This window comes from Muscardinus avellanarius (assembly GCF_963383645.1).
Source record: "Muscardinus avellanarius genome assembly, chromosome: X".
Classification (NCBI taxonomy): domain Eukaryota; kingdom Metazoa; phylum Chordata; class Mammalia; order Rodentia; family Gliridae; genus Muscardinus; species Muscardinus avellanarius.
In genome coordinates this window covers 81,128,422-81,155,378 of record NC_137792.1, presented here as the reverse complement: position 1 = coordinate 81,155,378, position 26,957 = coordinate 81,128,422, and the positions used below count along the sequence as shown (strand labels likewise).

The following is a 26,957-nucleotide window of genomic DNA, read 5'->3' as shown; positions in this document are numbered from 1 at the left end:
CATTTCAATTACATGTACTGTGTCTAGTAATCGTATCCCCAGTACTGTGGCTAAGAGGATGACTCATGGAAATTTTCTCAGTTATTTGAAGAGCTCTCCAAAATCCAGGTTCCATTTGTTCTTTCAACAGAGTGCTCTACAGTTTCCAATACTCTCAGCATGCTAAATGCCCCTAACTGTGTGCTATTTCAGGACTACTCCATTTCTATTCAATGACAGGAGTCAAGTTCTCAGAATAATGTAAAAAATAATAACCAGTTACTGGAAAAGAAGTAGTAAAATCTCAAGAGAAATTTTTATGCTACATTGACATTTGAGTCCAAATTACTTAGGATATCAAAAAGCATATACCAGCCTCTTATTTTCTTTTCTCTTTTACTTTTAAAGAAGAACAAAATAAATATCTGGAGAATAACAGAATCCCAAACAATGGCAGTACGAGATTTTTATAAAGAACAAATCACTTCTACTCATGCTTAATGAGTTATTTAAGAGAATTGTGAAGTTAGAAGGTGAGAGAAGAGGAAGTGAATTTTATATATTCGAATTCTTGCAAAGTACTTCATATGATGTCTTCTATTTTTACTGATATAATTATCCCCTTTAGTTTTAGACAACTTAAAAGTGGCCCTGAGGCTATGATCAAAGAAAAATGAAGCTATCATAATTGATGAGAAAGAGTTATATGACTTGGTGATGTCTGAGATGAAGAAGGGAAAGCTCAGAAAGCTATGATAGTTGTCTTGCGTTTGTGTCAAATAAAAGGAAAGAGACTTTTGCACTGCTTCATATGCTAACATTTGCCACTACTAAGTGAAGACAGATTTAAGTCAAATATAAGGAAGAAATTTTTAACAGAGCAGTCCAAAGATGCAATGGATTTTCTTAATATATATTTAGCTTTCCTGCTATTTAAAAGGACCAAAGATGCCAGGAGTGGTCGTGCATGGAGAAAGAAATGACCCAGTATAGCCAGAGCAATTCTCAGTAATAAGCACCATGCAGGAGGTATCGCAATCTCTGACTTCAAATTATACTATAGAGCAATAGTAGTAAAAACAGCATGGTATTGGCAAAACAACAGGCTTACTGACCAGTGGAACAGGATAGAAAATACAGAAACAAACCCACACACCTATAGTCAATTGATCTTTGACAAAGCAGCTATACTCATACACTGGAGAAAGATAGCCTTTTCAACAAATGGTGCTGGGAGAACTGGCTATCTATTTGTAGAAAGATGGAAGTAAATCCTTACCTCTCAATATTCACAGAAATCAACCTGAAATGGATCAAAGACTTAGAATTTAGACCAGATACTGTGAAGTTATTAGAGGGGGCATAGGCTCAACATTCCAGATATAGGCACAGGCAGTAACTTTCTCAACAAGGCCTCCAAAGCACAGAAAATTAACTCAAGAATTAACAAGTGGGATGACATCAAACTAAAATGTTTCTGCTCATCAAAGGAAATCATCAAGAACCTAAAGAGAAAGCCTACAGAATGGGAGAAGAACTTTACCAGCTACCTCTCTGATAGAGGGCTAATATCCAGAATATATAAAGAGCTCAAAACACTGTACACTAGCAAAACAAATAACCCAATCAAGAAATAGACAACTGAGATACAAATGGCTAATAGATACATGAAAAGATGTTCAACATCATTAGCCATCAGGGAGATGGAAATCAAAACTACACTGAGATTCCATATAAACCCAATCAGAGTGGCAAGCATAAAGAAATCAAATAGCAACGAATGCTGGTGAGGATGTGGAGAAAGAGGAACTTTTTTACACCATCAGTGGGAGTACAAACTAGTTCAACCACAATGGAGATCAGTGTGGAGATTCCGTAGAAAACTGGGAATAAATCCACCATATGATCCAAGTATACCTCTCCTGGGTATCTTTACAAAGGGTTTGAAATCAGAATGCTACAGTAATATATGCATACTCATGTTCATAGCAGCACAATTCATAATAGCCAAAATATGGAATCAACCTAGGTCTCCATCAACAGATGAATGGATTGCAAAATTATGGGAAATAAACACAATGGAATTCTGCTCAGCTATAAAGAAGAAAAAATCATGTCGTTCACAAGAAGATAAAAAGACCTGGAAAACATTGTTTTAAGTGAGATCAGCCAAGCACAGAAAGTGAAGGGACATATGTTTTCTGTAATATGCCCAAACTAGGGACTATTAGAAATACCAGTTGGACTCTCGATAATGGAGAGGAAACCTCAGCAAAGCTAGAATGGAAGGGTAGGAAAGGAAGAAGGTTGAGGTTGATTAATGGAAGAACTACATTCAAATATGTGTATGAATGTAGCAGGGTTAACCTGGACACTCATTGTTGGGAGGGGGAGAAGGGGAAATGGGGGTAGAGGGCACCAAGAACATTCTGAATGTATGACATTTTCAATATGATACACATAAAAACACAAAAAGAAAATCTACAATTTTCTAATCTCTGAAATGTCAATGGGCACTTGGAAGTTTTTGATGTAGCCAAAATAGGGAATAATGGATGGAAGAGAGGGAAATATAGAAGGACAAACTATATCCTCCCAAAGTGTCATCAAATACTAGGTTGAGAAATACTCCTCTGTTGATCTCAAAACAAGTTATATTTTATGAGGGATATAAGATAAAATATAAACTTGAATTCAGATATATAGATAAGGAAGAAGAGGACAGAATAATAATTTATATAATGTAAAATTCAACAAAGGATCAAGATCTGAATGATTCTCTATCCTTTTCTATAATAACCTGTTAATATCGCTCATCTATTCACAATTCTGAATAAAATCAGTGACACAATGGCTATATTAGTCTGTTTTTCCAAAGAAACAAATTACTCAAGCAAGTTAAATGACTAATGTGCATAGGGCAGGGAGCAATTAACTAACCTTAACAATAAGAAAAATAACAGTAACAACAACAACACCCAGTACAGAATGGGGTTTTATCTACACATAGAATTAAATAAACATTGTGGTTATCAAGATAGTATGGCTTTATTATATCAACTTTATTTCTCCCCAGGATTTTCAAATCTGGAAAGATTCGAAATGAAATATGTAAATCCACCAATGTATGAAAGATTCAGTAGGATACTGATCCTGGTATACTTTAGAATATAGGTGACTCTATGAACTATATTTGTTTCTGGGTAAACATGATAGCAAATGTGTATTAATGCATACCATTTTGATGGTTTTGATTATTGTCAAATACTAGAGAGCAACCTGTCAATTAGAATTTATTTCTCTGATGGCCAATCAGAAGAGTGTTGAAATAGAGAAGGAAGAATTGTTCTTCATGGACTGAATGCAGGAGATCCTAACCAAAAGTTTATCACAGAGCTTCATAATAAAGATAGTTTGCTGGTCAAGTTGGGGGGTATCAAGGAAGGAAATTATGTGACTCCTTAAGTTCTATATGCAATTTTGGGTGATGTGCTTTTCATATCTCTTTTTTTGTGGAACAAGGGATTGAATTCAGGGGCATTCTACCTCTGAGCTACACCCCCAGCCTTATTTATTTATTTATTTATTTATTTGCTTACTTATTTCTGTGGTATTGGGGTTGAACCCATTTACATTCTATCTCTGAGCTCTACCCCCAGCTCTATTTTTATTCTTTATTTTATTTTATTTATTTTGATCTATTTTGATCTTATTTTTTATTTGGAAATGAGGTCTCAATAAGTTGTGGAGAGCTTCACTAATTTGCTGAGGCTGGCTATGAACCTACTATTCTCCTGTCTTAGCCTCACAAGTACTGGGATAGCAAGTTTGTACCACCACTTCCAGGTGGCAAAGTTTTTTTTTTTTTTGTTTTTTTTTTTAAGGAGATTGCCAATAGCTTTGAATAGATTCTCAAAGAAGTCTGAGAGTTAACAAAAAATGTTAAGAAAACTGCTACAAAAGATCCCAGCTCAGAAGGGTCAGGTAGGGAGACATTCTAGGCCAAATTAGACAGCCTGAATATGTAATTTCATGGTGTGTACATGCCTACATATTTGAAGAACTATGACAATAAGAGAAAAATGTAGTATAGTAAGAATGAATAGAAGCATTAGAAAATACTTCAAACCATCAGAAATGAATTTATCTTTATACTGAGAAAATTACTTTGCAATTAAGTTTCAAGTTATTCTATTTTGTACTTCAAATGACTTTGTATTGAAGGTCATAAGCTACTTTGGAATAAAATGCAAATTTGTGAACTGTTCAGGATCCTTGAATGATAATTGCTCCACTTTAGTAAATTTACATTTAAATTACAGAAAAGGACTCAACTTAGCAGAAACTTCTTAATATCAATATTATTTTTAACTTTTATAGATAATTTTACTATTTTTCCTTTGAAGAATTATCTGTAAAGTAACTAGTTACATTGGCTTTATAGGGTTAACTGCATAAGCTCAGCAAGAAAAATCTGATAGCCAATATCTGCATGACTGGAAATGTTCAGATGTTGAATGAATTGTTTAGTCTTTCTATCCATGTGTGGAACCATGTAGACAGTACAACCCCTAAAGATTTGAAAACAATGTAGAATGTTAAATAAATAATTTCTAGATCCAGGCATACAGCCATTGTTGGCCTTCCTGTGGACTTTCTAGTAAATTGTGCCTAAGGGAACATAATACTATGGGGAATGACAAGCCCCTTTGAGGGGTAACATCCTGAAGTTTGTGAACACTATTGAATTCTTAACTTTATAGTCTATTTTATTAGACAAGGGATTTAACAACTTTTTCCCTAATGATAGCATTTGCAATTATAATTAAGAAATATATTAAAACAGGAGTGAACTAATGTGAAAAATAGATGGGAGTTTGAGACTTCAAGATTTCCCTAGTTAGTTGTCAAGAAAGAACTCAGTCTGAGAAAACAGAGGTAGATTCCAAAGCAAGCATGAGAATCTGAAAAAATTTCTAGGATGCCCTTATAAATTTAAATTCTATGTTATTGTGAATATAATGAAAATGTTCCAAGACTTCTCATGGGTTTGTACTGCCCTTTATAGTGTTTTGTATATACAAGTATACAAGTTGCTTTATCAGTGTGTGCTCTCTCAGTCATTATTTCTGAGGTAATTGAAGGAAATGTCTGAGGGGAAAATTGTTTTACAGAATAGTGTATGGGATGTCATCAAAATCTTCTGAAATGTAGAGAAATTTTTAACCTAAACTTCCAGAGGTATGTATCAGGAATTACAATGTCATAACCGATCAGAAAGGAAAGTGCTAATAATTTACCCAGGGAAGAGGAAGCAGGTTTGCTTATCCCTAATTGTATGGGAGTGGATGTGTCCCTTCTCTTAGACACTAGAGTACATATACTGGGTTTTATAGAATAAGAAAGGGCAGATAAGCCAATTAAACCATGATATATTTAGTTGTCATCTTTATGTAAACTTCAAGATATAGAATACCAAATGGTATATATTTATTACAAAAGGTGTCAATAGTTTTTGTACACTCAAGAAAATTTATAGAACAGAGCAAGAAAATCTTCAGATTTCCTTTAGATGGATGCTTTAGTAATCTTAGGGTTGAGCTTTTAAGGTAAAGAATTAGTTCTTCTTTCCTCATCTTGCCATGAAAAAACACATTTCTTCCCTATGAAATGACCATTTCAAAAGATTGGATGTGGAGAACTTAGAAACTTTAGGTTTTGGGATCTGGCAATTCCTGTTTGAATTTAATTCCTGTTTGAATTAAGACTTACCTTAATTCCAAAATAGTAACGGAATTTCCTGAGGGAAATATTCGCCTTACAAAATTGAAGTCCCCAACGTATATACTACCATCAGGCCCAGAAGCTAAGGCTACAGGAGCAAAGAGTTTGTTGTTGTGGGCTGGGCCATTGCAGTTGGTGCAAGCTACACTCCTTTGATGTCCATTACCCATGATGGTTGATATAACTGGGGGCTGCTGGGAAATGAACATATTTTCTCCATTCCCTTTATGTATGATTCCTAGACAAAAAAGAATAGAAAGAGAATGAGTTTTTTTTTTCCAAAAAATCAGTCACCATAGTGGCATTTAAATTTCTTCTCATTGTTTAAAGTAGAAAGAAATTTGGACTGGCATAAGAGAAACTGAAAGTGAAATATACTGCCCTGGGTTTTGTTTAATGACCACAACAAATAGTAATATAATACTTTTTTTTTCAGTTTGTCTATCTGTAAAGTGAGGAAATACAAAATATCCCTTTAATTCCTATTCTAAATGCTTCAGTAAAGCATTCAATGATTATCTTATAGTAATTCTTCTATTCACTCTTGACTCTGAATCATTTGTGGCTAATCCCTGGCTGAATCACTCCTGACACCTGCCTAATTTCAAATTATCTTCAATATGCAAGTGATTCTTGAAAGAAGAGTATGAGTCAATTTTATTTTATTTTATTTTGTGATTTTTTTTTGGTGGTACTGGGGTTCCTGGAAGCCCGTCTACCTCTGGGCTACACACCCAGACCTACTTTATAGGTTTTATTTGGAAACAGGGTCTCTTAAGCCAGTGCGGCTGGCTTTGAACCTGCACGATCCTCCTGTCTCCGCTTCCCAAGTGTGGGGATTACAAACATGCACCACCATGCCCGGCATGAGTCAATTTTCATATTAACCTCAGCAAAACAATTTGGAAGGTGATCTACTTTTGTGAAAAGGAAAGAAATCCTACTGCTGGGATGTACTTCAAAGATATATGAAAGGAACTTGAATTTTCCACTATTCTGGACCATATCTTACTATCACTAGTGCAGGAAATAGAGATAGTGAATTATGGAAATTCTTTATAGTCATTTTGTTTGGGTGATCTCATCTGTACCCATAGCTTAATTTTCAATCTCTATATGCTGAAGTTTTCTCCTGTCTAGGGTTTGTACCTAACATGCAATTTCCTACTGGACCTATTTACTTGGAAGCCCCATATGTACCACAAGCCCATAAGTGTAAAACTAAGCTCATTACTTTTCTGCACCGAGTACTAAACCCTATCCTTCTTCTCGTGTTCCTTACTCATCCCATGAGTGATATCTCTGTCATGTAGTTACCTAAATTGAAAAATCTAGGCATCACCATGACTTTTATTTTTCTTTATTTTCTAAACTTAATTAATTACCAAATCCCATGGAACCTATCTCCTAACTTGTATTGAGGCAACTTTTTCCTTATTTCTACTATTACTGCGTTAGCTCAGTTTTTCTCAGCTTCTTGGTATCCATGCGTACCCAATTCCAAACCACTGTCCATAGTGCTACTATAGTGATTATTTCAGTCTGTGGCTTAAAACCTTTCAATAGATTCATATTTCTTATAGAATAAGGAGCACAAAGTCCTTCATGATTTTGCCTTTTTGTACTTCTTCAGTCTCTTATTTCACTCTCATTTATATCCTTAATCCAATAAAAGAAAACTATTTACAGTTCCATACAAATGCTTCCATTCTTCCCTGCCTTTGTAGCATGTTGTTTCCTCTATCCTGAATGCCCTCATCTTGCCTGCTTGGGGAACTTTTCTTGGTCCTTCAAAGATCAGTTCAAATCTTCCCCAGTGCTCCATCCAGGCAGAGTTAGTTGCTACCTCCTCTGTGTGACCATAGTTTATTTTCCACTGCTCTATTTTAACACTTTCCACATTGTATGATACAGTTTTCATACTTCTCTATCTTCCCATTAGAACAGGGAAGAGCTCCTCTGTCTTACACATTTCTATATTTTAGTGCCAATCCCTATGGCCAAGTCATTATAAGGGTTCAGTAAATGTTGAAAATAGGCTTTGAGTCTCTTGTAGTTTTCTTGTCCAAAATCCCAATGATTTTTCACACCCTATAAGGAAATCCACGGAACAAGTACTGCTGTACTAAAAATCTCAAGTCATCCCAGAATGAGCCAGGGCAGGTAAAACATCCATGTTGTGAGAAGGCATGCTAATGTGTAAGACTAAAGTAACTAACAGCAAATGAATGAATACAGTAATACTGTGCAGCTTTTTTTCACCCTGCTCCCCTGCTATCTCTATCTTCAGACTGCCTGTTATTCTTCCCAAATATTTTCTGAAAATTCTTTCTCAGTTTTTTCCCCAATGTTTGGTTCTGTAGATCTATAATAGAAATTATTGATTACTCTGATATCGAAACAATGCTGGCAAAAATTAGGGGACAAAACATACATACCATAGCGCCAATATATACTTGGAAGTGATCTTCCAGGAAAAAGACATCCTATCCATTATATTGTCTTTAGATTCAAATATAAGTAATTGTACTTTCTTTCTCAGGGTGATTTCTGGCTACTTTTCAACATATAATTTCCAAGAATAGTGAGTTTTTGCCTCAATAAATTGGTCTTTTATTATAGAACTGTGAGATATCTGGAGATAAGGGCTAATGCTCTCATATTATTTTATTAATAGCTTTGTTAGCAAAGAAATTTCTTACTATTTAAAATAATTAATTAGGTAAAATTGATAGGACTGAATTTCATTTCCCCCCAAAACTTAATTGCAGTGTAATAAATATTGCAATTTAAATGAATCAGGAGGAAGTAAATGGCAAGTGGAATAATAGTTGCACGACACCATTGGAAAAAATCTTCTAATGATTGCTAACTGAATATTCTACCAATAATACTATGATATGTTCTTTAATAAATAAGGAAAGCACTGTTTAGCATGTCAGTATTTCAGCAATTAGAAAATTCCAGATTTTCTATTAACATCTATTTTCACAGGTAGATCTCTATTTTTATATCCATATAATTGTATAGGTAACAATTATGCCCAAAATGACATGTTATTATTAGGCTCCTGGCAATTTAAAAACTAAAGATGGCTCTTCTAACCCATTCTTCTAAACCTGCAATTCTAAAACTTCCCCCTTTTTAAATTAGAAAACCCAGTACTGCATCAAAAAGGAATTATTAAAGGAAATAAAACATAAGGCAATGTACTTTCTGATTACATCTCAACAAATTGATATCTTGCTTTCATGGAAGGCATTAAAGTGCCTATGTACTGCAATTACCATTTCTGTTTAAAGCTCAAGCAATAAAAACAAAAAATGGGCAACCCCCTTTTGTATTTCCCTAAAAAATGGATCATTTTGAAGGGTGTTTTTATTGTTTCAAGAACCTTTTTAACCCTCCATTATACAGAACCAGACTGAACCTTCAAGCAACAATGATTTAACATCAATTCTTCTGCAAAAGGTTGCTCTGAAAATATTTTGTTTACATCCCTGAAAATCTTGATCAATTACTGCAGCTTTCCTTCCAGTTTATTCTGGCACACATGCTCATTTTGAAAATGGAATAAAATAATCCTAGAATAACATGCATTATTTATATGAAGGCCAACTTGCAGTCAACAATGATATCTCACTGAATGGAGCCCCTGCACATTTTCTCTCCTAAGTTTTATTTTTATCTGCCCCAAAGTTAAGTTTGCTGTGTAATAAGGTAAAACAATAATGGACACAATACATATTTGTATTACTACTTGACTGAGAGGATATAAACACAAACTGGGAGATATGCCAGTGTGATCAATGGGACTTTACTTCCTCTCTCAGAAAAAGCATTTGTCAACAAACTACTAGCCTTAATTGGAGGCTACTTTAAAGGAGATTCTTCATTCATTTCAGACAGGCAACGATACCCTATTGGTACCCTGGATTGTTCTTTGTAATATTTTTTAACAATAAATTGTTAGGAAACACTAGGGGGCATTTTTGATAAAAAAGACATACTAACCAGACAGGTTAGTTCTGTATTACAAGATTATGTGCACATTTTTCTCATAATTTCATAGAATGAAGTTTTCATAAAAGGAATGAATATGCAATCTCTGTAATCACTAAAAGTATGTATTTTGAGGGAATAATTTTGAAAAAACAGTTCTCTGTTTTTATCTCACTTGAAGTAAGATCTATTTATCTATCCATCTATCTAGATATGTGGCATAACATTTGGAAAGAATTCTCCACAACCAATTGTTAATTGTCAGATAAATATAATTGTTGCAACTGAAATGACAAATGGTCTGAAAACACTGCCTCCTGAAAACTACCCATTGCATAATGATTTTGGAGCCAAAGAAAACCTGAAGAATAGAATGACAGCACACACCCACTCTAATCATAGGTGCCTTTTTAACCAGTGAGAGGAAATTGGAGAACAGATTCTTGTTTCTAATATATTCTTTGTCTCAGATAAAAAATAGTGTGTCTAAAATGTTAGGCTTTTTCTAGAGAGAAGTGCAGTGTGGATATTTGGAAAGATTTTTCTTTTGCCTTAATGAGTCAGAAAAGACTGGGACACCTGAGGGGGAAGAGCACTGCTTCCCAAATTGGTGTTTCTAAAGGTGCTTCTCACACTCATCACTCCTGCTTCTAAAATTGCCTTTGTGGATGGGATTTAGACTTTAGAATCTCCAAAGAGAGGAATTGGTGTCCAGTGTCAGCCTGAAAGGTAATGGCAGAGCTGGCTTCAGATCAATTCCCTTTCAAGTATGACCAGCTCTTGGTTAGAAACACAATGCCTCTACAAATAAGATGATAAAAAGAACAAAATTTCCTTTAAAATACTATCAAAAGTAGGCTTCATTCTCAGGATGAAATTATCAGAAAGATAGAGACAGAAGCACATTTAGTAGGGATGGAGGTAAGCATTAGTGATCTTTGCAATGTGTTAAAATTATTCTAAAATCTACGCTAGGTGATAGAAGCACAACTACAGATTTACTAAAAATCATTTACTAAATCTTTAAGTGTATACTTAAAATAGGTGAATTTTATGATGTATAAATTGTATTTCAATAAAGCTGTTAAAATTCTTAGACTTAATTTGGTACCTATTATCTAAAACCTAATTATAGTGTGAAGAGAACACATTTGTAGAAATCAGGTGGTCCCTACATACAACTTTTTGAATGGCTCCCCTCTGTTCTAAAGCCTGTGTGAAGAAAATGATAAGAAGACATAGGACTGAGAGCACACAGCTGGGGCCTGGCTCAATTGAGGTCATTTTCCACTTTGTGTTTAATGTCAATGGCAGGCATTTGAAAGAAACAATCCATATGTGCCAATAAAAGTAAGTGGAAAAGAAATAGCTGCTTAAAATGTCAAACTCTTTCAAATCAAAACAAAAAAATGTAATAATTTAATAAGTGGTATTTGCCCTTTCATTTTTGTACCTTTAAAACAGTTGCTCTCCTATTGATAACATAAATAAAGTTGACATTTTCTATCTGTGTCTGACTCATTGAGTTAAAAAATAAACAATTTGAAATGGAAACTAGAATCTTGAACTCCAGAGATGAAGAGGAAAACAACCAAGAACCTGAACTAAGCAGCTACAGATCATCAGAATTTTAAGCTATCTGTTCCTCCTGGGCAAACACCGGCTACAACTTCTAACAGTGGTGGCCAAGCTCATCACGCATTCAGAGATCCAAAGAGGCACTCAACAAGACCAGAAAAGAAACCCACCTGTCTTGCAGTGCAGGCACCACAGCAGTGCCATCTTGCCTCACTGCATCCAACTCCAGAGATGAACAGGAAAACAAAGACCTGAAGTAGCAGCTGCAGATAATTGGAATTATAAACCATCAGATCCTTGTGCTCAAACACAGGCTACAACTTGCAGTAGTGGTGGCCAAGTTCACCACACCCTCCAGAGATCCAGAATGGTGCTCAACAACAGCAGAGAAGAAACTGCCTGCCTCATGGCTGTGGGACCCACAACAGCACCATCTTCCCTCAGTGTACCATACTCCAAAGATGAACAGGAAAATAACCAAGAACTTTTAATAAGCAGCTGCAGATCACTGGAAATGTAAGCCATCAATTCATCCTGTGCAAACATTGGCTACAACTTGCAGCAGTGGTGGCTGACCTCACCACGTCCTCCAGAAATCCAAATCAGCACTCAACAACACTGTAAGTGAAGCCTCAGTCCTCGTGGGAGAACACCCAGCATGGTGACTTAGAGACTCATGCAGATAAACTCCCTGGGTCTGATAGTTTGCCATTCACTGGGTTCAGTGAAAGTGGGGATAGAGTCTGCTGTTGGACAGAGCAGAAGCTTGGAAAGACTCAGGCTCTGCATCAGTAGAAAGTGTGGGGAGAGACATATACTTAACTCTAAATCAAACTAGTAGGATCTCCGGGTGACCAAATACCCCCCAATCATGGTGAATGGGGAAAAGTCAGACCCAACCAGCCCTAGCTGTGGAAAACAGAGACTCTTAGATTGAGTTTGGTCTCAGAGGCATCTGCCACTATAGAGGCAGGGAAAGTCCAAGAATCCACATCTGTGTAAAGTGTGGAGAGCAATCTATGCTTAACACTAGATCTAGACCCATTGATACTGGCCATCTGCATAGACTGAGAAAGCCTCATATAACCAGGCTTGCACCAAAAATGTGCTGGTGGCACTCAGTGTCTGCACAGAGACTGCAGAAGCCCAGTCTGCTAAATATTTATATATTTGTAGGGTTGCATTATTTAATATTTATATTGTTGGGATTTTTTAGTGTGTATGATTCTTTGATTGCTCTATACCTAACTGCTCTCCCAAGTTTCTTCCCTTGCACATATCTACTCTCTTCTCTCATTTCTTTTCTGTAATCTCTACCATATACCACCTTACCAAACTCATTCTGTTTGACCCTATCTATGGCTTTACCCTATTCCTGCATTTATGACTTCACTTCCCTCCTCACTCCACCTTCACTGTTAAATACAGCACAGCTTGCTCTTGGATATACCAGCTATAACCTAGTGACTGAGAAAAATCTACCAAAAGCAACAGATATAAACTTCTGAAATAATGAGAAGGAGGAATAACAAGGAAGCATTGAGCTCCCATAACACCACAATAACAGAACTTGACAACACAGAATTGCAGAGATCTCCAGAAGGTAAAATCAGGAATGTAACTGTAGAAATAAAATGGGATTTGTGAAAGGAATTTAGAGTCTGAAAGAAATAAAGGATGCAATCATTCTAGTAAAGGCATCAATTCAAACTATAAACAATCAATTAGATCCCATGGAGAATAGAATCTTGTTCCTAGAAAATGAACAATATATATGCAAAACAGGTTATTTTTTTACTGGTAAAAGAAAAAGAAAAATCCAGTAAGGAGCAATAATGATATTCAACATTTATGCCCCAAACATTAGTGCAGCTACATACATAAAACAAACTCTTTGCGATATTATGTCACACATAAATTCTAATACAACAATACTGTGAGACTTCGACACCCCTCACACCATTAGACCGATCTTCTAGACAAAAGGTCATTAAAGATGCCTTACACCTAAAGAACAGCATTAACCAAATGGACCTAATAGACACATTTAGAATATTCCACCCAACTACAGCAGAGTTCACATTTTTCTCAGCTGCTCATGAAACCTTCTCCCAAATAGATCACATCCTGGGCTACAAAATGAGCACTAGCAAATTCAAAAAATGTGACATACTTCTCTGTATCTTTTGAGACCATATTAGAATGAAACTAGAAATCAACTATAAGAACACCAAGGGAAATGACATAAACATGTGGAGGCTGGACACCACACTGCTGAATAAAGAATGGTTCATAGAAGAAATAAGGAGTGAAATCAAGAAATTTCTAGAAACAAACGAAAATAGAGATACAACATATCAAAATCTTTGGGACACGTTGAAGGCAATATTACGAGCAAAATTCATATCACTGAGTACCCACATAAGAAAAATAGAAAATCACCAAATAACCTTAATGACACACTTCAAAGTTCTTGAAAAACAGGAACAATATATCCCCAAAGCCAGTAGAAGACAGAAAATTATAAGAATCAGAGCAGAAATCAATAAATTAGAGAATAAAAATTGAATAAAATCAACAAAATCAAAAGCTGATGTCTTGAAAGAACAAGATAGATAAACCACTAGCTCACATAACCAAAAAAAAAGAGAATCAACCCAAATTACAAAGACAAGAAATGTAAAATGAGATATTTCCAGTGACAGTGTAGAAATCCAGAGGATTATCAGAAACTTCTTTGAAAACTATACTCCGACAAAATGGAAAATCTGGAAGAAATAGACAACTTTATAGATAAATACAACCTTCCTAAATGGAGTCAAGAAGATATAGCTGGGTGTGGTGGCGCACTCTTGTAATCCCAGCATTTGGGAAGCTGATACTGGAGGATAGTGGCTCGCGGACAGCCTCAGCTACTTAGTGAGGCCTTCTGCAAATCAGTGAGACCCAGTTTCAAAATAAAGAATAAAAATAGGGCAAGGGGTGTAGCTCAGAGGTTGAATCCACCTGGGTTCCATCCCCAGACCCGCAAAAAAAATTAAATAAATAAATAAAGATATAGAAGCTGGGCATAGTGGCACATGCTTGTAATCCCTGCACTTGGGAGGTGGAGACAGGAGGATTGTGCAGGTTCAAAGCCAGCCTTGCTGGCTTAAGAGACTCTGTTTCCAAATAAAAAAGTATAAAATGGGTCTGGGAGTATAGCCCGGAGGTAGAAGGATTTCCAGGAACCCTAGTACCACCAAAAAAAAAAAAAAAAAAAAAGAAGATATAGAAAATTTAAACCAAAAACAGCAATAAAGAGCCAACCATAAAAGAAAAGCCCAGGGCTAGATAGTATCCCAAGTGAATTTTATAAAACCTTTATAGAGAGATAATCCAAATACTCCTCAATTGATTTTGTGAAATATTAAAAACAGGAGTCTCCAAATACATTCTATGAAGTCAATTTCACATTAATAACAAAACCAAATAAAGACAGCTCAAGGAAGGAAAACTGCAGGCCTATATCACTGATGAACTTGGATGCAAAACTGTTAAACAAAATACTATCAACATGCATTCAAAACCACATTAAGAAAATCAAGACTTCCAGGAAGATGGCAACGGAGAAAAGCAGCGTTTACAAGTCCCTCAAACAATCACTCTATATTACCACAAAATCAGTGCTTTTCATAGCCAGAAAACATCATTAGCAGAGAAATAAAAACTGTAAATTCAAGGGACAGAGAAAAAGAGGGCTAGAAGAACAATCAGACACCAGAAAAGAAACCAGCCCCCGTTGCTATGGTGGAGCTGCGCCGGCGCCACCTTCCCTCACAGCACCAGGCTCCAGAGAGGAGGGGGACTCAAAACAGAGCTCAAAATGAGAGAGGAGATATGTCGGCATCATGGCTGAGGGCACAGCAGCAGCGCCATACTGCCGGCGGCAGTGGCGAATTCACTGGGCCTGCAACAGCTCCAGATCAGCGCACTCAAGAACCTACCAGGCTCCAGAGAGGAGTGGTAGACAGGGAGCTGAGGTGAGCGGGTGCAGAATAGCCGAGTGTAATTCAGCAGATTTTTCGGCGCAAGGAGCCTCTTAAGCTCCCAGGGGCTGGGCTCAGCACGCCCTCCAGGGACTCAGAGTGGAGCTCAAAACCAGAGAAGAAATATGCCAGCCTCACAGCCAAGTGTGTGGCAGTGGTGCCATATTGCCAGCGGTTACAGTAGAGAGTTCACCAAGCCCGCAACAGCTACATATCAGTGCAATCAACAACTGTGAGTCAATTTGGGGCCCCTAGAGGAGAAATCACAGTACTGAACCCCCAGGGACTTGCACAGCTTTGATAGCCTCCCTGGGCCTGAGATTTTTGCAGTCCAAACCGGTGGGGGAGTGGCAGTGGCAGAGATATCACACCCTAGTTGCAGCTCCCATGGGAGAACACTCAGCCTGACACCCCCATGGTCTAAAGCAGCCTCGATTGACTCCCTGGGTATGAAACTTTGAGATACATCCCAGTAAACAAGTAGTGGTCACAGACTCGAGATCCAGAGCACCTTAAGTGAAGTTGTAGTGACCCATGGAAAACCTAGAGAAGGAACAAACTTCTGAAGTCATGGGAAAGATAAATAACAATGGATCAATGAATGCCCAAACCCCACAACAACAGAACCTGATAACACAGAAATTCAGAGATCTCTAGAAGATCAAATCAGGAAAATAACTGTAGAAAGAATACAGGACCTTCGAAAAGAATTCAGGGAGAGTCTAAAAGAAATAAAGGATGCAATCATCGAAGTAAAGGCCACAATTCAAAGTATAAACAATTGATTAGACCACACGGAGAAGAGAATCTCACTCCTAGAAGATGATAAATTAAAAAATGAGCGCGTAGTTTATAATTTAGAAAAAATATCCGACAGCAAGAATGTGATATTGAAGAAATATGGGCCCATTTTAAGAATTCTTGCTAAGAAAAATAAATATATAAATATATGATAGTTTCATCTAAAAAAATAGAAAAAAATATTCTCTGGTAAGAAAGAAAGCAAAAAGAAATATTGAAATATTATCTTTAAGTCACCAAAAGCTTAGTATCAGACAAATGAAACTGTTATGTGAGATTATCATTTTTAATTTTAGATAAATTGCCATAATACTAGATGTCAACTACTAAGCCAAGCATGGGAGGGAGGGATAGGGAGAGAATGGGGTGGGGATTGGGTGGGGGCTGACTGGGAAAAGTGTGCATGTATGTCTACAAAAGTATGTATCCTACTATAATGTATGAATACAGTGCACCAATAAAAAATGAGAAAAAAAATTGGAATAGAGGAGGGAAAAGAAGGTCAAACCAAAGGGATCAATAATATCTTCAAGAAAGTAATAGCAGAAAAATTTCCAAACATAGAGCCAGGGGTCAATATGCTGGGTTAGAAAACTTACAGAACTCACTTTAGACAAGAATAGAGAAGAGGATCCCCACACCACATAATTGTAAAAATGACTAATGTGGAAGCCAAACAGAGAATCTTAAAGGCAACAAAACCAAAAGGCCAAGTGACATTCAGAGGCAAACCAATTAGAATCACTCCAGACTTCCCAAACCAAGTCATGAAAGCCAGAAGGGCTTGGAGTAACATATTCCAAACTCTGAAAGAAAACAACTTCCAGCCCAAAATTTCCTACCCAGCAAATCTATCTATCAAATTAGATGGGAAAATAAGAAGCTTCTATGACAAACAGAAACTGAAGGAAATTATGTCTTCTAAACCAGCGCTAGAGAAAATACTCAAGGAGATTAACTAGAAAAAAGAAATAGGTATTACATGCCAAAACCAAAGAAACAAGATTTTCCATCCAGCAGACAACTAAGCAAAGAAGAATGAACAGTATCTCAAACAGAAATAAAATCTTAACATGTTAGGAATTAAAAATTATCTCTATAATCACACTGAATGTAAATGGCCTCAACTCCCCAACAAAAATGGCAAAATGGATTAAAAACCAGAATCCATCCATCTGTTGCTTACAAGAAACACACCTTAGAAGTAAAGATAAGAACTAACTAAAGGTAAAGGGCTGGCGCAAGGTAATACATGCTAACAGAACTCAAAGGCAAGCAGGAGTAGCAACTACAATATCAGACAAGTTAGACTTCAAACCCAAACTTATTAGAAGAGACAAAGAAGGTCATATTTTACTGGTAAAAGGAATAATCCAGCAAGAGGAAATAACAATAATCAACATCTATGCCCCCAACATAGGTGCAGCTACTTTCATAAATCAAAATCTTTGTGACATTAAATCACAGATAAATCCCAATACAATAATACTGGGAGAGTTCAACACACTTCTCACAACATTAGACCGATCTTCCAGATAAAGGGTCAGCAAAGATGCCTCAGAACTGTAAAACACCATTAATCAAATGGACCTGTTGGACACATATAAAATACTTTCCCCAACAACAGTGGAGTTTACACTTTCTCAGCTGCTCACGGAACCTTTTCCAAAATAGATTACATCCTGGGACACAAAATGAGCACTAGAAAATTTAAAAAATATTACATAATTCTCTGTCATTTCAGACCATTATGGAATGGAAGTAAAAATCAACTATAAGAAGACCCAAAGAAACAACATAAACATGTGGAGACTGAACACCACACTTCTTTTTTTTTTGTGGTACTGGGGTTACTGGAAGCCCTTCTACCTCCAGGCTACACTCCCAGACATATTTTTTACATTTTTATTTGGAAACAGGGTCTCCTAAGCCAGCGCGTGTGGCTGGCTTCGAACCTGTGTGATCCTTCTGTCTCCGCCTCCTAAGAGCGGTGATTACAAGGGTGTGCCACCATGCCTGGCTCTGAACAACACAGTTCTGAATGAAGAATGGGTCATAGAAGATGTAAGAGGTAAAGTCATGAAATTTCTAAAAACAAATGAAAATAAAGATAAAACATATAAAAACCCCTGGGACACTTTAAAGGCAGCATTAAGAAGAAAATTTATAGCACTGAGTGCTCACATAAGAAAAACAGAAAATCTTCAAATAAATAACCTAACGAGACACCTCAAAGCCCTTGAAAAGCAGGGACAATTGAACCCCAAAGCCAGTAGAAGACAGGAAATTATTAAAATTAGAGCAGAAATTAATGAAATAGAGAATAAAAAACAATACAGAAAATCAACACAACCAAAATCTGGTTTCTTGAAAAAATTAACAAGATATTTAAATAAACCACTAGCCAACCTAAGTAACAAAAGAGAAAATCAAACTAATTTATGAAGATAAGGGATGAAAAAGGAGACATTACTACTGACAGTGTAGAAATCCCGAGGATTATGAGAAACTACTTTGAAAAACTATACTCCAACAAAATGGAAAATCTGGAGGAAATCGACAACTTCCTAGATAAATACAACCTTCCTAAACTGAGTCAAGAAGGTATAGAACACTTAAACCAACCAATACCAATCAAAGAGATTGAAACAGAAATAAAGAGCTTACCATCAAACAAAAGCCCAGGACCAGATGGTTTCCCAAGTGAATTCTATAAAACCTTTATAAAAGAGCTAACCCCAATACTCCTGAAAATATTTCCTGAAATAGAAATAAGTAGGCCTCTCCAAAATACATTCTATGAAGCCAACATCACATTAATACCAAAACCAAATAAAGACAGTTCAAGGAAGGAAAACTACAGGCATATATCTCTGATGAACTTGGATGCAAAACTATTAAACAAAATACTAGCAACACGCATTCAAAACCACATAAAGAAAATCATACACCGTACCAGGTAGGGTTCATCCCAGGGATGCAAGGCTGGTTAAACATATGAAAATAAATTCATGTAATTCACCATATAAACAGCATCAAAGACAAAAACCACATGATCATTTCAATAAATGAAAAAAACATTTGATAAAATTAAACATCCATTTATTATAAAAACACTGCAGAGAATAGAATAGAAGAATGGACTAGAAGGAACATATCTCAATATCATTAAGTCAGTCTACAATAAGCCCACCAACAACATCATATTAAATGGGAAAAACCTTTAAGAGTTCTCCCTAAAAACAGGAATGAGACAAGGATGTCCATTATCACCACTTCTCTTCAATATAGTACTGGAGACTCTAGCCAGAGCAATAAGGCAAGAAAAGGAAATCAAAGGAGTACAATAGGAAAGAAGAACTCAAACTTTTACTATTTTCAGGTGACATGATTCTATATTTAGAAAACCCAACAAACTCAACCAAAAGGCTTATAGAACTGATCAACAAATTCATCAAAGTGTCAAGATACAAAATCAATCTTAAAAAATCAGAAATTTTCCTGTACACCAACCATAAATCCACTGAAAAAGAAATTCAGAAAACACTTCCACAAAAAATAAAATACTCAGAAATATACTTAACCAAGGAGGTAAAAGATCTCTACAAAGAAAATTAGAAAGCATTGAAAAAAGAAATCAAAGAAGATCTTAGAAGATGTAAAGATCACCCATGTTCATGGATTGGCAGAATAAATATTACAATGGTCATACTACCAAAAGTGAGCTACAGATTAAACACAATGCCCATTAAACTACCAAGGTCATTCCTCACAGACATAGAAAAATCAGTCCTTAAATTAATTTGGAATAACAAAAAGCCCAGAATAGCCAAAGTAGTTCTCAGCAACAAAAAACATGCAAGAGTAATCACAATGACTGACTTTAAACTATACTACAAAGCCATCGTAATAAAAGCAGCATGGTACTGGCACAAAAACAGATACATAGATGAATGGAGCAGAATAGAAAACCCAGAAACAAATCCACACACTTTTAGCCAAATGATTTTTGACAAAAGGGCCTAAAACATACAGTGGAGAAAAGATAACCTGTTCAACAAATGGTGTTGGCAAAACTGGTTAACCACATGCAATGAATTGAAAATTAATTCCACTTTCTCACCCTGTACAAGAGTCAATTCAAGATGTATCAAAGACTTAGAAATCAAACCAGAGACCTTGAAGCTCCTTGAAGAGGGCATAGGTCCAACACTGCAACATATAGGCACAGATAAACACTTTCTCAATAAGACCCCAAAGGCAAAACAAATGAAAAGGTGAATCAATATGTGGGATTGCATGAAACTAAAGAGCTTCTGTTCAACAAAGTAAACTGTCAAGAACCTCAATCGAGATCCAACAGAATGGGAGAAGATTTTTGCCACCTACCCCTCCAATAGAGGACTAATATCTGGAATATACAGAGAACTCAAGAAACTCAACACTAAGAAATCAAAGCATCCAGTAACAAAATGGGTAAGCAAACTAAATAGACACTTCACAAAAGAAGAAATTCAAATGGCCAACAAATGCAAGAAAATATGCTCAACATCATTGGCAATCAGAGAGATGAAAATCAAAAAGTACCCTGAGATTTCACCTAACTCCAACTTGAATTTCAGTCATTCAAAACACAAACAACAACAGATGCTGGCAAGGGTGTGGAGAAGTGGGAACTCTAAGACAATGTTGGTGGGACTGCAAATTAGTGCAACCACTTTGGAAAACAGTATGGATAATCCTCAGAAGAATGGAAACAAATCTACCATTTGATCCAGCAATACCACTTCTGGGTATCTACACAAAAGAAAGGAAACCAAACTACCAAACTAATGCATGTGTATCTATGTTCATAGCTGCAAAATTCACCATAGCCTAACTGTGGAACCAGGTAAGATGTCCATCAAAAGATGAATGGATTACAAAACTGTGGGATATGTACACAATGGAATTTTACTCAGCAATTAAGAAAACTCAGTTACATCATTTTCAGGGAAACGGATGGAACTGGAGGACATTATGCTAAGTGAGATTAGTCAGTCACACAAAATAAGAAATCAGATGCTTTCCCTAATATGTGAGAGCTAAGGAGAAAGGGTTATAGGAGGAACTCTAGATGAAAAAGGAAATCCTATAGAGGAGCAAACAAGACAACCTAAAGGAGGAGAAAGGAGGGGGGAAGAAGGAACATCTCTAAAACACACAGTGTACTTAATCATATCGAAATCAAACATTAAGCCAAGCAAGGGAAGGACAGACAGGAAGGGAATTGGTTGGGAGTTGGGTAGGGGTTAAATCAGTGATGTGTACATATATGTACTCACAAGTTCTTTACCACAATATGATGTATAAGTATAATGCACCAATAAAAAATTTAAAAAAAGAAAATCAAATACTGTGACCACTAAGTAGGGGTCATCACAGGAATGCATGGCTGGTTCAACATATAAAAATCAATCCATGTAATTCATCTCATAAACAGAAGCCATGACAAAAATCACATGATCATTTCAATAGATGCTGAAAAAGTGTTTGACATGATAGAAGATCTATATTTTACTAAAAGTATTGCAGAGAATTGATATAGAAGCAACATACCTAAACATCATAAAGGCAATCTACAAGAGGCCCACAGCCAATATCATATGAAATGGGGAAAAACTTCAAGAATTTTGCCTAAAAATAGGAACAAGACAAGGATGTCCATTATCACCACTTCTTTTAAATATATTACTTGAGACTCTAACCAGAGCAATGAGGCAAGAAAGAAATCAAAAGAGCACAAATAGGAAAAGAAGATCTCAAAATTTTAGATGACATAATACTATACTTAGAAGATCCAACAAAGTCAACCAAAAGGCTTATAGAACTGATCAATAAATTCAGCGCAGGCTTAAGAGACCTTGTTTCCAAATTAAAAAAATACAAAAATAGGTCTGAGAGTGTAGCCTGGAGGTAGAAGGGTTTCCAGGAACCCCAGTGCCACCAAAAACAAAACAAAAACAAAAAGAAACAAACAAAATAAATATAACTGCAATGCATCAATAAAAAATTAAAAAAAGAAACTAAAATCTTCCTTGAAAGAGGTAAGGAGGTACAATATGCGTCTACTACTTTAGGGTCCCATGCTGGGACTAATGTAGATAATCTCTTTTTATGGTTGAAGCAAACCAAAATTTCTCAACCTATGTGACTGCTTTGCATGGTTGATTCAACTATGGTCCAACCAAAGTTAAGATCATGGGAAAGATTATAAAACTAATCTCTTAGCCACATGAGATAGTGCAGATATTCCATGATAGTAGGATGGATATAAGAATGGCTGGATGGAAGAGTACAGCTGTCTTAAAACATTTTCATTTCTGAAAGAAGGAGCCCAAAGTTTATGTCCTACTCATCCAGCTTGCTCAAAATATGCCTCTTTGGATGGAAAGTAATATAACTTTGTAGTGAAAAGTTACCAATAGATGTTCATAGATAAGCTAGGTATAAAAGGCAATGACTATTTTCATAGTAGAATTAAAAAACAGTGGAGGGATTTGGATGAAAGAGTAGCAAAATTAGTATCAAATAAGTGTAGTAAATTCAGTCCATTTGGGAGAATTTTGGGTTCAGGGGCCACATGTGTTCTCTTCTCCATATTCTGTTAACATTTAAATGACAAACTAGGAGCAACTGATAGCAGGAGAAGTGATTCAAAGAAGGAGGAGCTTGAAGATTAAAGTTTTCTAATTCTTGCACTTTGACACTAATTCAAAATCAAATTATAACACTTGAAAGGAAATATAGCAACTTGGTCATTTCTAAGTGATATTCTTCTGGGTAAATTTTCTCTTGTACAAAAGATGTTATGCAATGTATATGTATTAAATAGCATTAGAAAATCATATTAATACAGATTCAAAAAGCTGCTTACCACTTTGAGGATTCAAAATGTGATGCTTATTCAAGGACCATCCTCCTAGGTTAGAAGCATCCATCTCAAAACCCTGTAAAACAACTGTCCTTTTCTCCCAGAGAATAAAATCAGGGCACGTCTCATATTCATATCCTACAGACACTGCAAGCAAAGAGTTAAGAGCATATTAGAAAGTTGTAAAATATTTGCCTCATGTTTACTTTGGTCAATAATTCCATACATATTACATTTGGTACTGAATTCTTTTTTTTTTTTTTTTTCGGGTCTGGGGATGGAACCCAGGGGCATTCGATCTCTGAGCTACACACCTACCCTATTTTTTATTCTTTATTTTGAAACCAGGTCTCACTGAGTTGCAGGGGGCCTCACTAAGCTGAGGCTGTCCACAAACTGCGATCCTCCAGTCTCAGTCTCCCAAATGCTGGGATTACAAGCGTGTGCCACCACGCCCGGCTGCCCATTTGGTACTGAATTCTGATTTGGGTTGAAATTTGATGGCAAATGCCTTTCACTTAGCATGGTATAATAGCATTGAACCTAATATACTATCGGCTACCCAAAAGTGATCAGTCAGTACATAATAGGTAAATATATATAGGTGTGAGTAAATGAATGCCATAATTAGGTAGGTAATATATGTTTCTGGGCATTAAGCTTTATTCTGGGATAATTTTTATTCTGGATTAGAGGATCTGCTGTAAAACTGAAGAGAGAATCTTGCTGCAGTTTTATGCTGTAGTAGTATAATTTTTTCTACCTTTATAGAGAAGTGCATAAAAGGCTGATTTTCTTATAGCCCTAAAGTTCAAAATGCACCCAGGAAGCTGACTTTGGAGTGTTGGGTCACATATACAACAACTGACTACACAAATACTAATAAAAATCGATTTGTCCAATATATATTTTCCTATGCTAACTGGACTTTGCTGAGAAGACTGAGCTTGTATAGAGAACTGCAAGTGTAAATTCCACTTTGTGAACTTCATGTTTCATTTTCTGGATATAGCTAACCAAGGGGACATCACCTGGCATTTGGCTTCAACTCCTATGAAGCACAGATGTTGTACATTAAACTTGGAACCCTAGTATGCTAGTAAAATAGGAAGTGCAAAATGTGGTATCTTGGGTGTCACTGCTCAATTAAAATATGTGTAACCATGTATACCAAATATACCAAGGCCTAGAGCCATTTTCCAAGTTGGTAAACCTGCTTACTTATTGGAATCCCAGATTTTTGCTTCCTGAATTTAAAATTCTTTCTATTCTCAGAATGTTCTAAGTCTGAGAGTACTGGCTCATTACACTGCATATTCCAAAGCTGCTTACCTCTTTCTGGCAGCTTAAAGTGGCCCCAGTTGGCCTGTAGTCTGCCACTGCTTTTTAGTACCCGCCTTTACCTGACTGTTTATTTGCCCCTGGAGAGATCAGTCCTCCTTTTTTCATTTGGTTAGAAAAAACAGTAAAGAAAATAGGTGCTTAAACAATGGGTTCAAAAATTAAAGCAAATTAGTTCTTTTTTGTATTAGGTAAAAGGAAAACATAATTTTAATCAAACTAATTTGTAAGTGCATGAATGCATGAAGGCACATGTACTGATAAGCAAAAATGTTTTTATGATTACAAATATGTAATGCTAATATTGTGGATTATCTGTGGCCAATATTAAATTGTATGCTGGCTTCACTTTGTCTTTCACTCCAACAAAGCTAGGTCAAGTGGTGTTCATGGAAGTGGTACATGCTTAGAAGGAACCCACACTTGGTTTAATACTCTGCTGTCACTGTCTTGAAACATTTAATACCTGTTAGAAAAGAGGCCCTGTATTTTTATTTCACTGGGTCCTCTAAATGATGTAGTCAGTATTGATAGGGATGCAGTTCTATGAGCCATCAGCTGGTAAAGACTCATGGAATACAAATTCATTTTAATATTAGCATCAATAAAGTGTTGATGCATAGTAGCAAAGGACATCAGTGGGGAGGGTGGAAGACCAAATGAAAAATTTCTAAGTGGAATGATTTTGGGATCATTATGTGATGTTGTTCCCTATTTTAAGTTGGGTGGAAAGAGGATCTCAGAGGCAAAAGGAATCTCAAAAATAATCTATTTCAGGTTATGCTTGTGGCTCAAATCAGTGTTGTCTAGTCTCCCCAGTATCTCATCATAACCCCTCCATTTACTAAAACAACTTAAAAGATGAAGAGAGAAGAGACTTTAACTCTCAGATCTATCATTGACTAGCTGTGTGGGCTCAGGCAACTTATCCTTAATCTCTAATGATTGTGTTTTTGTTAGTAGCAATGTGGGGAGACTAGAATTGGTGGCTCTTATTGTCTTCTAGGTCAAAGAATATTTTATTTTTAAAAATTTTTTATGGTACTGCCATACCATATTTTATTTTGTATTCTACCTCCAAGCTACAATCTCAGCCCTATTTTGTTTTTTATTTTTATTTTTTACTTTTTTCCATGTTTTTATTATTTTGATACTTTTGTTGGTGCATTATAATTATATACCATAGTGAAATTCAAAGTGAAACAAACAACATCATATATCAGTGTTGTTCCCTCTGCATTACCCCTATGCACTTCCCTTACCTCATTTACACTCCTTATTTCATGAGATAAGTAATGATACTTTCATATATGGGCATTACATTATTTCAACTGTTTATTTCCTCAATCTTTCTTTTTTCTCTCCCCATCTTTCACCCCTACCCCTTCCACTATTTTCATGGTCACTCTCTTCATTTATCTGAAGTCCCCATTGTTTCCTATTTTTTCTCCAGCTTCTACATGTGAGAGAAAACATAGGGCCCTTATCTTCTGACCAGACACATGTTGGTTTCCAAGGCAAGGATTCTAGGGCAGGGAAGTGGGAGCTGTTTTTGCTAAGTTGCAGAGGGGCTCACAAGTTTCTGAGGCTGGCCTCAAACCTGGGATCCTCCTGTCTCAGGCTCCCAAGTACTGGGGTTACAAGTATGTACTACCATGCCTAGCCAAAGAGTACTTTATTGTGGATACTTTACTGTGGCTGTTGTTCCTAGAAAAGTGCAAATATACACATTTATTATATAATTTTAGGAGGTTCCCTGGCCTCCTAAAGGGCAATTACAAATCTCAGATTAAAAATCCCCCTACTATATAATTCTTTACATCCCTATCCCCCTCTAGAATTAATACTCAGTGATTATAAATTGCATAAATTGCATTCCTTTAGTCTGGAGTGGTGGTGCACACTTGTAATCCTGGTACATGGGAGGCTGAGACAGGAGGATCACAAGTTCACGGCCAGCCTCAGTTACTTAGTGAGGCCTCCCACAAATTAGTGAGACCTTGTTTTAAAGCAAAACATAAAAAATAGGCTGAGGGTGTACCTTGGAGGTAGAATGCCCCTGGGGTTCAATCCTCAGTACTGCAAAAAAAATTGCATTATTTTTAGATTTCTTTTGGTAAGTTCAAGTTAAGGATCAAATGGAGAAACCAAGTAGACCACTATATTTTATGTAGGAAGAATCAGGTGGTTAGAGAGCACACCAAGGGCCATGTTGATGTGTGGAATAACAGTTTCTGCTTCTCTTGTCAACATTTAAAAGTCTTGATTAATGCCGGGCGTGGTGGCGCACGCTTGTAATCCCCGCGCTTGCGAGGCGGAGACAGGAGGATCGCGCAGGTTCGAGGCCAGCCGCGCTGGTGTAAGAGACCCTGTTTCAAAAATATAAAATAGGTCTGGGAGTGTAGCCCGGAGGTAGAAGGGCTTCCAGGAACCCCAGTACCACCAAAAAAAAAAAAAGTCTTGATTAATAAATAATCACAACAACAATAATTACGAGTTCCCTTAATGCCATCATCTCCCTCCTTATAGTG

The 26,957-nt window shown here is 36.4% G+C and overlaps 1 protein-coding gene across 3 annotated transcripts in view; it reads right to left on the bottom strand.

Annotated features, from left to right (window-relative positions):
• TENM1 (teneurin transmembrane protein 1) overlaps positions 1–26,957 on the bottom strand; it is a gene marked incomplete at both ends in the record, with an annotated part of 892,332 nt that overhangs the window by 161,605 nt on the left and 703,770 nt on the right. For all 3 annotated transcript variants that reach the window (XM_080719098.1, XM_080719100.1, XM_080719099.1), the window contains 2 exons: positions 5,752–6,001; positions 23,089–23,232. In XM_080719098.1, the coding sequence (XP_080575224.1) occupies positions 5,752–6,001; positions 23,089–23,232 (394 nt within the window). The remainder of the gene's footprint in view (positions 1–5,751; positions 6,002–23,088; positions 23,233–26,957) is intronic.